This window comes from Spodoptera frugiperda, chromosome 5, assembly GCF_023101765.2.
Source record: "Spodoptera frugiperda isolate SF20-4 chromosome 5, AGI-APGP_CSIRO_Sfru_2.0, whole genome shotgun sequence".
Classification (NCBI taxonomy): Eukaryota; Metazoa; Arthropoda; class Insecta; order Lepidoptera; family Noctuidae; genus Spodoptera; species Spodoptera frugiperda.
In genome coordinates this window covers 7,776,373-7,792,725 of record NC_064216.1, presented here as the reverse complement: position 1 = coordinate 7,792,725, position 16,353 = coordinate 7,776,373, and the positions used below count along the sequence as shown (strand labels likewise).

The window sequence follows — 16,353 nt, the reverse complement described above, 5'->3', positions numbered from 1 at the left end:
GGAAAATCCACCTTAATTATTCGTGCTTACCATCTAAAATTGAGCTTCCAGTTGAATCCTCCCCACGTCATGTCGGAAGCCTGAATGTACTCGAAGGTGGTGTCGGATATAACGTCGATGATGGGGCACACGACTGTCGTTCGGTCCTCCACGATACGCGCCAAAAGCGGCTCGAGCCAGCCCTCTACAAACACAACACATATTGGTCATTACACATCAATGCCACGAATGGAACTATAAAAAATGAGAAATTTAAACAACCCAACAATCAGTCTTTCCCAGCTCAAATATACAATTTTTCTACCAAACTATCAAAAATGTAAATATGAACAATCGCTGATTGTAGTTTGTACCTAGTTTTATCATATCAGCTACAAGACATCCACTGGTGAACATAGGCCTCCCCCAATGACTGCCAGATAGGCCGGTTGAAAGCGACCTGCAGGTCGTACATATTATAAGATGTAGCCCATGTGAAATCAACAAGGCCATTCTTCGATATCTAGACACACGGCAGTGTGTCCGCCAAGTTCGAGCAAAAAAACCGACACACCGGCCGTGGGTTATATTACACGAACCATTTCGGGCCAAGTTCGATGCCACCTATAACTCAAAATCTATTTTATCTACGCATATGAAATTTCTAGTATCTATCGAGATCTACTTACTTATCTAAAATACAAAATTTCATTAATGTACCTATTGTAGATCTTGAGATATTGACGTCAGAAAATCGCTATTTTTACTATACACTCACTGACTGACTCACTCATCAAAAACCTATAACCACTTCCAATAGTCGTATTGACTTGAAATTTGGCATGGAGGTAGGTCTTTAGGTCAAGGTAAAGGAAAAAATCTGAAAATGGCCAAGTGTGAGTCGGTTTTAAAAATAATGAAGGTGTAAATTCATACCCCTAAGGAACTAAAACAAAAAAATTATCTATATCTTCCAATGGTCGTACCGACCTAAAATTCGTTACGAAGGTTTGTATTTAGTCAAAGTAAAGTAAAATAAGAAAAAAAGAAAATAAACCTTACAAAAATAAATGAAATCCCACCCAAAACATAAATGTGAAAGGATGCCAAGTTCGATAATATTGGAATGCTTCGCCTATAAAAGAAGTGAGATCTAAATAAGTACCAAGTTCCATACACAGACCTCAGTTAAAAATGATATAACTTGGCAAGTTTTAATAGAAAATTATATACTTGACTTGATTGCAGTTTAGTAGGTTTATAACAAAGTGTAGAAAACTTGCCAACTTGTTATATCATTTTTAACTGAGGTCTGTGTATGGAACTTGGTACTTATTTAGATCTCACTTCTTTTATAGGCGAAGCATTCCAATATTATCGAACTTGGCATCCTTTCACATTTATGTTTTGGGTGGGATTATGTTATCAAGCTCAGTTTTAAATCGCTATAAATTGCTTCAGATCAGATGTGATGGTATGTTATGTGAAAACTGAAAATCCATTGTCTGCAGCGTGCTATTGTTAGCATAGTTAGTAAATCTTGTCTTTACAATGTACTGAAACCATGACTAATACATCGCTATTTTGTCTACCTATAAAGGTCTAAACCAATCGTGAGACGAAGGAAAGTTACGGAAATGGAATTGATCTTGTTTAGACTTTCACAATCTTTAAGATCTGTAGACGTTTCCCGAACCAAATACAGATCGTTTGAAGCTTCCTATTGAGTATATGCATTTCATTTGTAATTTAAGACACTTATGAAACGCGAAAAATAGAAAAGTCTGTCTATCAGTCAGTTGAAGCATAGATTTGTAATAGAACAGACTTAGAACACCTTTAAACAAAGTATTTATGCGCAGCTACCGTGAATAGGAGCATAAAACTATAATGTTCACTAGATCTGGCCGTACGTCCATAAGAAGCTAATGACTCGGATAAAAATATGGGATACCAATAACGGTTGCGTCATGGTTGCGTGAATTTTGAATCAACATCGTATCTAGCTCGACGAACAATGCATTTAAATCATCTGCGTATTGATATACCGCTCTGCAATAAATTACTATTAAACGAGCTGCTTCTATTGTCCGCAAAAACTTTGAACGAGCTGTTGAAATTTCGAACAGTAATTTGCTGTTCGGTTTGAATAAAATAGTAAATTATATCAACAAATGTGGACTATAAATGAATGTAAATATTCAAAATCAAATCATTTCTATATTGACATAAATATGAATGAAAATATTTTGTTATAGGTATTTTTCAGTTAAATAAATGCATTATATTTATAATCATGATTTCATTAAACGAATGTATCATTTTCCGGTTTACACAATATGTTTATCGGAAACCAATATTATTTATACGTTAACTGAACTAAATAAAACAATATATACCTAGATTCTATTAATACATGATGATTAAGTATTTAACTTTCACATTTCACAGCTTTAAAAATAGATAACACCGAAGTCAGCTCATACCCTGTCTGTATCAGTGTGATTGACGGACAAACATCAAAACAAACAAATTTTCACATTTATAATAATTAGTGTGATAATAAATGCCAATTTAAAACAACTACTTGATCAGTGCGTACCAAAGGACCTAAAGCATTGCCTTATCAAGCAAGCAAGGTTCATGTATCAGCTGTTTACTTCCCCGTTATCGGAGGAGGTTGACACGGTAAATTAATATACACTTGGTGCTTGAACCTGTTTTTTATTGATCTACGAGCAAAGTAAAAGGGCTAAGCAATGCATTATTAGTGCAACCTGCTCGACACTAGTATTTATTGTGCAATGCCAACAGATTATAGGAAAAGGTACTGCTATTTATTTTCAACATGATTCGTACTTAAGGCACCGGTTGAGTCTTAAGTCCGAATACTCACACGCTACTCAATTTTAAGACGCTCTCAAAACTAATTATGTCCCTATTAATTCTTTATTCAGTAGCATTTCAGTATTCGGGCGTTAGATGGTTAATTTGACGTAAGTAGTGCGTATGATCAGTAGAATACTAATTACACCAAACTAAACTATAGTTTTACTTAGAACTATGTTAAAATATTGACGACTAAAACTATATCTCCCTCTACTTTCCATCAAGAGTGGAACTGTACAGTCAGCAAAGTCATTTGTTAGGCTCATTTGGTAGAGATGAAAATCTGCCATAACTTTTGTACCTAACGATTGTCCAGTGCAGCAATAGCCAACCAGTGGTTACTGCATCTGTATTATTAGGTATTCTTTACATTCATAAAAACAGTATAATCAAGACCCAAACATAAGTCAAGACCCCTTTCCGCTAATAAAAACCTCATTGTCAATACCAAAATAATATAAAAAAATGAATAATATTTACCTGTGCATTCGCAATGGGCATCGAGGAAGGTGATGACGTCACCCTTGACATGTTTGGCGCCCAGCAGACGTGCTCGGATGAGACCCGACCTGTTCTCAGTGCGGAACAAATGTGTCGGCACCGGCAACGTCTTGATGTAGTCTTCCAACTTCTTCCCTAAGTGTTCTGGTGAGAGAAAGGAACAATTAATCATAAGTCGTGTCCATATAAATTAGTTAATTATGTCTAAAAGCGTTTGGTAGCCAATTTGGTAACGCCCGTATAGAGAATGCACACTCCGGAGTTGAAATAACAACAGGAAGAATACTTCTTATTTTATTGGTAGTACCTACATAGGTATGTATGTATTCTTCATAGACCTCCTTGGTTTATCTAGTTGTTAGTCTAGGGTCAATTAGGACAATCATAGTTCACGACACGACGGAAGACAGCTAAATCATTTTATGAGTCTAGCTACGAAACAAATATTATTTCCTTATGAAATCTTCATTATGCACACAGCAGCCACAAGCAGACCTTCATAGTTGAGAAACCATAATTCAATGTCTATAAATTACTATTTAATGCGTTTTAGACACGTTTTCACCGAACAGTTTGTCATTGAAAAATATAAAAACGCTGCCCACATATTTCCAGATAAGTAACACTAACATAGATACATTAGCACCTAGTTTTTATGAACAGACAAATTCACTTTCACATTTTCATACGAAATGTATATTTCAACCAGTTTAACATCAAGTAATACTGAAAGTGTAGAATCTAGGACTGTTTTGCATACTTATCACGTACCTGCGTGCTATCTATAGTGTTACAGGCATCTAACGTCTTTCAAAAGAAGGTTCTTAATTAGATTGGTACGTTTTAAAAGTTTCCTACATGATAATTGGCCTCTGCAAATGAAGGCAAATAATGGGTTAAATTCATTTAACCTCTTAAGTCCTTAAAGATAGGCAGTCCTTTCCAAAGTGCATGTTACATTTTAATGCCCGCAAGGAAAACAGTTGTTGAACAAGTAAAGCAATATGGAACGTTGAAAACCATAGATAACATCTATCAACTGTACTATGATCAATAATATAGTTGGCATACTAAATAGTTTCTTAATACATTTGGATTTGATATCACTAACTAACATATTAATATGCGCAGGAGCACTTTACATAAGTTATGACATGAGTGCTTTAGAATGATGTAATAGAGGCTATATTGCCAGGCACAAATTTTTGGAATCGAAACATAGCCGTTCTTGACAGGCATAACTAGTGTATTCAAGTATTTATTGCCAGTGTCTATTCTGCATGGCTATCATAATATCAGTCTATGATTATGACGTGTTTTCTTCCACAAGATTAAGAGGACACCGCACTCTCATCGCATGATAATCTGCATACATAGCCATAGTGGGTTAAGTACACTTTTTTATTTGCTTGTACGTGACGAAGGCCGCCTGAATAAGTGAATACAGGCGCCACTCGTAAGGAATACGACGGAAGAGCTCATTATATGGAGTGGAAGAGCCGTGTAACTCAGTATATTACGGATTCAATAACAATTCTAATGTAATATGAAAATATTCAGACATCTCTTTATTAGATTTTCATCTTTATTGCAAAGTTATAAGGTTGATATCTTTTAAAGATTTCTTACTATTCTGTAGCCAAACTATCAAGACAAATCGGAATCTAGGAACTAAATAAAAAACTACAGTAAAAATTACAAGTTGTTAACACCGGAGCGAAATGTTATTGCTGTTGTACAAACATAAAATGTAATCGAAATACTGGAACGTAACAAGATTGCTCACTTTGCATATAATTAAATAGTCAAACGAACTTACCTGTAAGTGAAGTTCGACTGTAATTATTCTTGTTGTTGCATTGTCCGAAGATGATTAGGAAAACAGTTGTAGTCTCGGCGTTAGTCCGTGGCGTCACACATAATTTTAAAGATTAAAAGCTTAAATTTCTGAACGCAGCCATGCACATTGGCAACACTGCGTCTGCAACACTAATTTCATTAAGTTCATAGCCATTTATTGGTTTTACAACATAGGGTTCATGTTTATATTTATATAACATGAAGGATCTGGGTAGGGTGGGACTAATCATCTTCGGACAATGCAACAACAAGAATAATTACAGTCGAACTTCACTTACAGGTAAGTTCGTTTGACTATTTAATTATACTTGTTGTTGCATTGTCCTCTATGATTAGGAAAACAGTTGTAGATGTTCAAAGACCAGTTGTAAAAACAATAACCATTTGTTTAAAAATAACAATCAACAGAGTTATTTTTTAAAAAATATACACTTCTTAATTAAATATATAACTGAACAGTTATATATCTATTAACTGCGTAATTCAAACTAATTCCAAATATCATTCACATTGTTGAAGAAAAGGTTCTAAGAAAACTTTTATTAATTATTGGTCTGTTATGAAAAAACTTGCAAAAAATTTAAGACTCTCCAATCCAAGCAGCCGTTCGTCGTATTTCATCAATACTTCCCCACTTGCTGAAAACTGCTAATGTTGTTGCATGTCGGGTACTGTGTGTTGAAAATACACTAGTGTCAATTCCACTCTCTTCCATGGCTCTTTTGACCCAACGGCTGATTGTACTGAAGCACACAGCTTTATATGGCTCCTTTGTAGATACAAATAAGCTAGTACTTTTAAAATCACGTAAACCCTTTGTAACTTTTAAATTGTTGACCACCGCAGTGGCTGGACATACTCCTTTCCTAGCATTAAAGAAAAGGATCAGTTATAAAAAGTTGACCCTGTTTGGTCCTAAAGTCTTGATCAATCTATCTTTTACAAATAGATTGATGAATTGATTAATACAGTCTTGTTTAATCATTATATTAATAATATTAATCAGGGCTACTGTTTGAGCCCTTTAACCCGTGGCCAACGTTAATAAGGTTTTCTTGGTAACAATCTGCAGATAATTCTTTCTCTAGAGTATAATTCTTTTCAATATAATCAAGTACAAAGACATATCCCAAGTATTATTATATTTGGGTTTGGGGGTCTTAATTTAAAAAATCCCTTGAACAATCTTTTGATCTAATGATCGGTATCCAAATGTGGTCCTATAACTAATGATAGAGCTAATCTTACGGAATTCAAATTACCATATGTTACTAACTGTAACTCTTTCATTGAATCACAAAGTACGGTACTGAAATAACTTCAGTAATGGTAGGCTTAGTAATGTTTATATTTATGGATTTAAATACTTAGCCTATGATACTAATGCACATGCATGCATGATTTGCATGATTCAAAGTATCTTTAGATATTGAATTCATCAAGACAAGAACTGCTTCATCACAAATTCCTAACTCTATGTTTTCCTGATAATGCTTCTACCATCAATACCACTTTCTTATAAAAGGGGTGTAACAATCTGGAATTATGCAAGATAAGGACTTAGAAGGTAAAAATATAACAGGTTCCTTTAACAATAATCTATTAACATTAACAATAACCACTGAGTGACCCAATGGGGCACAACTATTATACCTGTTGCTTTGTCTGTAATTTATTTTCTAGGGTTTTAAGAACCATAGAGAATGGAGGAGAAATAATAAATAAAATAAGCTGTATTTAGTCCAAGGAATGGTGAAAGCATCAACTGCAACAGCTCCTAGGTCTGGTTGCCATGACATATAAGTGCAACACCTTGCATTAGTATATATCAATAACCTTTGGATTGTTTATATTGCTCAGTTCCCATTTTGTAATGTCTATCTTCCTATCTTCCTTCTAGACTCAAAAAAGCTATCACACTATCTTTAGTGTTTATGTAATTAGCATCAAACAATAGTCTTTTAAAATTCACACCATTGCCAAATATTCTTAGAAATCCTATGTAAAAAATTATATTAAATTCCTCCTAATCTATTTATACATATAGGTTACAGCAGTAATATTATCACTATTTCTTCATTTATAAGCAAACATTTTTAAAACAAAAAAGGCAGCTATTCATTCCAGTGAATTTATGTGAGCCCTAGACTCTTTAATTAGCCTAAATTCTAACTTTAATCATAATTTTATACAGTAATTCTTTTATAAGCTTGGAAAAAACAATAAAAGAATATATTTCTTTCCTTTTCAGTAATGTTAAGAGTCATATCTATAGTATTGTATAGTAACAATAAAAGTTACAGTTGTAACATCACACTTAACTATTCTCTTTGCTCGGCTAACTATAAATCCTAATGTTTTTAGTAAATTCACAGTTGCTTGTATGTTTTGTATACACTGTTGTTATAACAATTTTGTTTATGTAACATAATAACATAGTTGTTTCATATACTTAAAAAAACAAAAAGTCATCTAAATAGATAACTGATATACAACCTCTTTCTCTTAAGAAAACCATCATTGGTTCATGATTTTTGTGAATGTTGATGGAGCCGTACAAAGGCCCAAGAATAAAACATAAGTATTTAACTGATAGTGTTTTCCTTAAAAATAAATCTTAAATATTTCTCACTATCCTTGTTGATACTTATCATATAACAAGTATATTTCAGATATAAGATGACAAGAACATCATCTTTTTGTAAAAACTTGCACACTGTTCGGTATTTTCCAATTTGAAATACTCAGTTTCAACAAAATTATTTAAATTCTTTAAACTTAGAACAAAACGAAAAGTTCCATTGCTCTTTTTAACAAGGAAAATAGGTGAACACAATGAATCTTTTTACAGGTTTGCAAGTTTGTATTGCTTTCATAGCAAGTACTTAACTGGTTAATTTCTGCGGTGATCTGTAAAGATTCTAGTTCAGAAAACCTATCATTTTGAGTACAACTCTGGTATGGTTTACTATGCAAAAGGATATAATATCCTGCAACCCAACCGAGAATAATTGGATCTTGAGTTAAACTCTGGTGTGGTTTATCACACAAAGGGGTTGAGTATCCCGCAACCCAACTGAGAATAATTGGATCCTGAGTTATCAAGTTTTCAATTATTTAAGTGGTAGTTAAGTCTACTCACCTGTTGGTTCATTTGCGTTGAGGTTGACTCCTCTTGCTCTCCCTGGTCCTGACTGCTGCTGGTGTTCTGGGTGACGGCCCCCCCTCTTTTTAGCATCTGCCTGAGGAGGACCCCGCCAGTTTAAAGCTTTATTATTATTTATTTTAGGAGTACCTGTCTGAGGCACCCATGTACTTCGCTTTGTAGTGAACCTTTTTGTTTCAGCCACCTCAGTTCTTGACCAGATCTCTTGACTGATCTTGCTGTTCTGATCTCTTCTCCTAGATCTTCACCAAATAGGTAGATTTCTGTTCCAGATTGCAATAGAAAATCTTTCACATTTTTATTTATAACTGATAACAGGAGGGACTTACGTCTCTTTCTATCTAAATTTATAGTCACAGAGTAGGATTGGAGCATCATTCAGTATTCTAATGATATCCATCTATGTCCTTAATTATCTCTCATGCACATTTGAAGACATGAACCCAGACATGCCAAGGCTGTTGAGGTTTGTTTCTGTTTTGTTTGTATCATTTGGTCACACTTCTGGGATTATTAATCATTGATTGTAGTGCTTACCTCCGGGTTTAACAAAAGATGCACCATTAATTTCATGTTGGAGAACGGTGAATTTTCATCAGTATGCCATTCCCCCAATCACCTTTGTGCTATTTGTTTGTGTAACTCTCCTCCTACTCTCACCAGCTGTGACTTCACACCTTATATGTCTATTACCTGAGGATCCAACATCTCTTCATGTGGTAAGACTTCAGGTAATTCTCATAAAGATTCTATATTTTCCACATTTACATCTTGTTGTACAATGTACATATGTATCATTTTGTTGAGCATTGCTCAATTCTATGCATTCATTATCCGGAGGGACATTTTCAATGTCTTCCTCCATGTAATGTGATAATGTTAATGGTGTCTTTCCAGTTTCTGGAAGTAAAACACAATGCAAGCTGTGCTTATGGTACAGCATGTGACTTATGGTACAGCATGTGGCGTATGGTACAGCATGTGGCTTTCGCCACATCACAATATAACCATGTAAGTTCCCGCAGAACTTCCCTTGAAGGTTATAAAGACTCAACCGCGTGTGCTCCCACAGAACACCCCAGAGGTTGATTATTTGATAGCTTAGCAAGACTCAACCGCGTGTGCTCCCACAGAACACCCCAGAGGTTGATTATTTGATAACTTAGCCATTGTAGACCACGTACGCCCCCGCAGGACGTCCCACAGGTCAGGCCAGTTCTTGCTAGAAAATAACCGGCCTTGTAAATGCTCGTGCGATTCCTTGTACATAAGTATCTATCGCGCATGAAATAGCAAAATGTCGCCGCGTCCTTTACATACACATGCAAAGCGCAAGACGCCCAGGCACAAAAGTAAAAACACACGTTCTTTAAACGGTGTAGCGTTAAATGTTTTGCTGCATAGCGAAGCTATAAACTTTGTTGCAAACTTGCAAAAGATGAAAGGCCGGCCATTTTCGTACCATCATCGCTCGAATCGGAGCTCAAAAGTTCCTTTTCAAGTTTCTTCAATTTCTTCAGCAGTTTTAGATCTTGACTCCGACTTTATCTTTCCCATATTACAGTTTTAGAAACACTTATTTTAACTAAAAAATGGTAAAAAGGTGGGAAAACGTGACGCCGTTACGTGACATAAAATCCGAATGAAATTAGTGTTGCAGACGCAGTGTTGCCAATGTGCATGGCTGCGTTCAGAAATTTAAGCTTTTAATCTTTAAAATTATGTGTGACGCCACGGACTAACGCCGAGACTACAACTGTTTTCCTAATCATAGAGGACAATGCAACAACAAGTATAATCCTTATAAAAGAGAAGTAAAAAAATGGCGATTTGATCTTCAATAGATATTACTTTATAAAGCCGGGTCTACATCGCTCTTTTTGTTCGCGACTGCTAAGCATTGCACTGACGCTAAGTTGTAGAGCAATTAATGCAAATACTCGTTTATGCGTGTTCAATGAGTAATCAAACTGTCTGCACGAAGATCGCCTCACGAACGATTGTGACGTTACCATTTATTCAGAGTACATTTTCCTCTGAACTCCGTCAATGACACAGAGACACACACACCTACATTAGAATACAATAAGGACAAAACAAGAATTTGTCGTGCTCATTATACATTAAAGAACAGGATTTTTGTTACAAAAATCATTTTACATGTAAACAGTTATCATAATTTAAATTCTACAAACGTATAGGCTATCCTATCTAACTTACTATATAAAGTAACTGTTGCCGTAGGTCTGTGTATAAAACAGATGAATAATGCATACAACAAAGCTAAGTTAATGTAAATCTCAAAACTTGAACACTACAAGAGAGAACTAAATAATTTCGCGAGCTCGTTTGCAATGCAACTACCTACGAACTCTGGCTAAATGCAGATTTAGGGCGCGACTGAACTGTTTAACACAGAGTAGATGTGACAGGAAGAACAGAAATAATGTCGTTAGTTGCATAAACTAAGTGGAAATTGGTCTTCTGCACTTTCCATGGAAAAGTATTTGTTCAAATAACCAGGGCAAAATCGCCGAACTTTTGTGATACCAGCCTTAGAGGCATTCAAGGCGAACGTGAATTTTATTCATTCATATTAATCTACATATTTATTCAATATGCATAGCGACCAGGCTGGCGGTGTCAAGTCAAGATGGCTATTACAAATGTTCAACATCAAAAATACTTTACAAAAAACAGATTACTCATTCGATATACGTAGGTAGGTACATAAATAAAAAAAGATATTCTTTTTATTTCTGAAGCCGACGTGGCTCACCACGACATTTCCGACAATCGGCCTCGTAAAGGCAAATTGTAATTGAAAGTAGATAAGATAGATTCTCTATCGTACTTATGATCGCTTTTATTTAATGCGGGACTTTTTTATCACTGCTACGATCACATCAATATAAATATGATCATTCAGGAAATCTTTACTGAAAACTTTATATTACCTAATCAATACTAATCATACATAACGTAGCGAGTGAAAAATAAAATTATATACATCCCTAGTACAACTAATGAGGAAGGTAAATAGCCGACGCGTTTTGATATGAAATGGTAAATGGAAATGCTAAAAGATTTTAAGTATTTTCTTTATCGTTCAAAGGATCGTAATGACTCTCACATTTCGCATTTCAAAAGTACAAGACTCGAGTAGATTGTTACGCGGCACAAATTTTATTTAATTTGTACAGCATTGTTACTGTTTCTTTACACTTTTACTTTACTTGCATAACACACAAAATAAAATTAAAGATGTCCTGTTAAATTGAAGCTTGATAAAGGCATATAATTACGAACTATTCACACGATAATGTTTAAAAACTGACGACGAATCGTGAATGACATTCACGATTATAAAACCGCATAAAAAATCTTTTAAGAGATCTATTACGTGTAGACGTGTTGTAATGATTCGAAGATTATAATGTGTGCGGAGTGTCCACTTACCCTTTTCACTCGCGTCATCAACGAGTATGATCTCCTTGAGAAGTGGCCGCGGGGATCGGTTGATAGTACTCCATATTGTACGAATCAGTGTCGTCCAGGCTTCATTGTGGAATACTATCACCACACTCGTCGTGGGCAGCAGGGTAGGGTAGGACTTGTCTCTGCATCTGGTGACAAAATATGGCGTTACAACATGATCTTATGATTGCGTTTTAAATAGTAAGTTTATTAATTAAAAAGTAGTCAGTAAGTTTATAAGGTCCGATGGGACTGGCATATACCTTGTATAAAAGTCCCTAATTAAAATAAAGAGAAAAAGAAACATGATCTTATGAAAATCGTTGAACTTCCTAGGTGGTATAGAAGATAGTTATTGCAATATCGATTGAACGAAATGTCGCAGTTTAGATTCGAACATTAAACGTTGAACGTAAACCTTAAAATGCATCATCTAAGTGCACTCGGCACAACAAAACAAAATGCTACATTCAAACGTTTAGTACAGAATTGTAAGACAAGACTGAAAAACATTAAAAAGAAATAAAGAATGGTAATAAAACGTCGTCTTCAAACAACCATTCACCATTAAAAGTGACAGGTTTAATAAACTCTAAGGAATAAATAAAAACAATCACAGCAAACCATAAAGTTAGTTAAGTCAAGTTGCTCACTATGGAGTAGAAAACACAATACAACACAGTGCTATGTCTTTTAAATGGTAGTAAAACTTTGCACTTATTTATGCTTACTTTCTTTTGTAACAAACATAAGCCAATATATAGAATAAAAGCCATATATAATAATGTACAAAACGTTTTCGTCAAACGTTTGTAACAGTATTAAGTGAGCACTTTGACCTATAGTTTGATAAATAGGCCAAGCTTTCAAGTTTACCATACAAATTAGCATAATGAGAACTATTTATAGAAGACTTAGCTATGGTCAACGCTCTCGAAAACAGGATATTACGGTCACACACAAAACTTATTAAGCTATTACAGTAACGTGTTCAACTTCAAGTCGCGTCATGGATGGCTATTTAAGTATTTGCTCAGTAAATTCATAAGTAAACAGTTGTACGCTGCGCTCGCAATGTCGAGGTCTATCGATATAATAGTATCGATATAGCGGTAAAATACCGAGATGGGTTCCGCAGTTGTATGCGCAACCATTGTGTGGCGGTACAAAGCGCGACGCGCGGACATCTTTAACTCATCGCGTGTAGGACCCCTCACTTTTCCAAGGTCGGCGCGGGCGCATTAGGAAACTCCATTGATTAGTAATCGCTGATTTTGTCGAAGACGACGCGTCGTCTGTTGCATCCACATCAAATTATATGTTGGCGCAACATTGTTTGCTAATGTTCAAAACGCTCTTCGTGTCCGAAGACTAATTTACGTATCTACTGATTTAAAGAAGTTACTATGAAGTATGCCGCTTTAGAGTAGGTATAACAACAGAAGTTTCGTAGACAGAATATAGCGGTATTATGCAAATTTTACACCACGTTAAAGTTTGCAGTATAGTAAATATCGCAGCACCATCTTAGCTTGTTTAAGAGAAAGAATTGACATACCAAAAATATTTCAGAAAAGCCACGAGGGTCAAGTTTCACTCATTAGAAGGAAACATGGGACACTTGTTTTCTTAGATCGTAGTATATAGCCACGTGCAGTGTACAAATTTAGATTCACGACTCCATGTCATGCCATGTCAAATGTCAATGTAACCTGCTGTAAACGGAGATTAAATAACACGGCAGTTGAATAAATCGCACAATTGTTCTCCATTCCGTGACTAATATGTGTATCAAAATTTTATCGCACTTTCTACATCATACCTATGTGATGTTAAATTACCGAATTTGCTATACTTTGAAAGCACTTATTGCTTTTGCATATTAATGGACTGTTAAAAATAACATAGCTATTTGCTAGATTGTATTCTTGTTTCTATGTGAATTACTTTTACTCTGCTGTAAATACGTTGTGAATGTTTCCACACGGTTTACAAGTATAGTGAGCGTCATTTATCACTCCATCAAACGCACGCACTGCTATCTTTTTTTGTAAAAGCGAAACCGCATAGATAGGTGGTATACTGTATAATAAATAAATTGTTGGGCTGCCACATTAGTCTATTGATCACAAGCGGGGCTATTGTTATTGAACACGGAGTCCAGGATGCGACTACGGGTTTACAAACATGTCCGCTATATGAAAATTGACAATATTGGACTCGTCTCTATTCCTTTTATCTTGTCACTGAGAAAAGGTGTATCTCTAACTAAAACACCTTGTAGAACTAACGAGCGTGACACCTTGTTATAAGTGTGTTAAAAATATGCACCTTTAACTATTGTCTTGTCTTAGCGGGTGTATTGAATATGTAATGTACTACGTGTGTCTGTAGTCTATAGGTATACTTCTACAAATATCTCGTCATGATTTGTTATTGCAATGGAACCATTAGTTAATAAAAGCTTATGAAGTGGAAGCCAATGCTATACTAGCAATATCAGAGAATTCATACAAACGTATTTCTTAGAATATTCTTTGATGTTTAATTTTTCTTCAGCTACAGGTATCTCTAACTGCAATATTATAAGTTAGGAAATAGCGTGAACGTAGATTCAAGTGTTGCTAATCGAAATATATTTTATAACATGCGCATAGAAAATTGTTGTTTTCTCCTTATTTATTTAAATATTGATATCCAATGCAAATAATAACTGAAGCAAATTGACGCCAGTATTTACTATGTTTGGGTATATAACTACAGTCTTTACATAACAGTTTTATAGAAAACTTTCATGCAATACAGTAAGAACGAGCTTGATAATATTTCACATAAATCATAATCCTATATAGAGTGTATGAGTGCCTCCTTATCGATGAAAAGAAATAAAATGAAATACCTATTGAAAAATAAAGGATGTTAGGTCTAAAAAACTGATATAAAAATATTGATACGATCAGATACATACATTACTAATTAATTTAGATTAGATGGTTAATCTTATCTCATAATAATTTACCACTGACAACAAAAATTGCATACTCGACTAATTCTTACTTCTCGTTATTATATATCGATAGTAGTATTATTAGTATGTTAGATTACATATCTAACAAACATAATGGTATTTACCACTACATAGGTAAATTTGACTAATAAACAATATTAAATTCATACATTTCTTCCTAATTGTAACATGTAACAAGCATAGTTTCCTGGTGGGACAGTAAAGACAAACCTATAAATAACATAATACATTTTGATCAAACTGCCATAGTTTGTATTGTTGATTAATTAAACGTGTTAATCTGCAAAACTACCTAATCTTAGGGTTGTAAGGTTATCAGAGTTATGTTATTTAACAATTCAATAAGGAAAGCACGTTTCTGACAATAATTCATACGAAATTGAAGTCATTCTCACAATTCCTGTAAATAGTGGATTTCTACTTTATATGAAGATCAATAAATAATCATTTCCACAGAAAAGGTTATAGGTACAAATAAAGAAGTTCCTTGCCACGTCTGTCTGTCTGTATGAATGCTGTAAACTCAATTTTACGGTATGATTTTCACCAATAGATATGATGATAGTGTGATTGATTCCTGAGGAAGGCTTTGATGTGTAATAGTTTATTATGTCTTGACCAAGCGGGCCGCAAGCTAGCACATATTCGTGTATAAATATAGTTAAAGGACTTACTTCTCAAACCTGACGTCAGTCAAAGACCTGTTGACTGAGATCATGTCACTGGCTAACAGATTGAACTGGTTCTCTTGGAATTTGTCCAACATCAGCTTCTCTTGTTCTATAGGAATATTCACTGCCTTACCTGAAAATAAAATTCTATTAATACAAATACTGTAATGGGACGCGAAGAGGAAAGATATATGGTTGTTGACGCAGATATTTTTGAAAACTGAATACTCCTGAAGACTTCTGAAGAAATTGTATTATAGTATTTTACGAACTCGTCCGAACAGTTTCGTGTACACACGAAATTAGTCGAGATTTGGTCGAGTGTCTTATTATCTAATGCAATGCCTAACTTTGAAAATAAAATCGTATTTATTGGGTTTTTATTAACTCTATTTTTATAGTTATAGCATAAGTCACGGTACTGAACAGAAGAATAGTGAATAAATAAGGCCAAAACGTCTTTGCGAAATTGTCACGAAAAACCGGCTTTGGAGGTAGCGAAAAATAGACTTTTTTATGTTATTCTCTGTGTTCAGTGGAACGGATTTTAAAGAGTTGTTGGGGTCAAAGATCTGTGATATAAGCGGGCTAGTTTATAGACTGAGTAATAGTACAAAGCGCAGACGATCCCCAATTTGATTCCAACTAGAGTACCTAAATGAAATATCAGAGATTTTTAGATTGCGAAATTTTTACTAGTGTCCAATGTACCAGAATATTGAGAAGACATACAACAGAAATGTTCGTGTAGAAGCCCTACTTAAGTTTAATCAAAACCATTT

General features: G+C 34.7%; 1 protein-coding gene across 4 annotated transcripts in view; it reads right to left on the bottom strand.

The window, feature by feature from the left end:
- LOC118271574 (polypeptide N-acetylgalactosaminyltransferase 5) overlaps positions 1–16,353 on the bottom strand; it is a 37,119-nt gene that overhangs the window by 15,453 nt on the left and 5,313 nt on the right. For all 4 annotated transcript variants that reach the window (XM_035587645.2, XM_035587644.2, XM_035587646.2 and 1 more), the window contains exons 4-7: positions 15,575–15,704; positions 11,855–12,021; positions 3,349–3,513; positions 31–184 (exon numbers count right to left, since the gene is read on the bottom strand). In XM_035587645.2, coding sequence (XP_035443538.1) covers positions 31–184; positions 3,349–3,513; positions 11,855–12,021; positions 15,575–15,704 — 616 coding nt within the window. The remainder of the gene's footprint in view (positions 1–30; positions 185–3,348; positions 3,514–11,854; positions 12,022–15,574; positions 15,705–16,353) is intronic.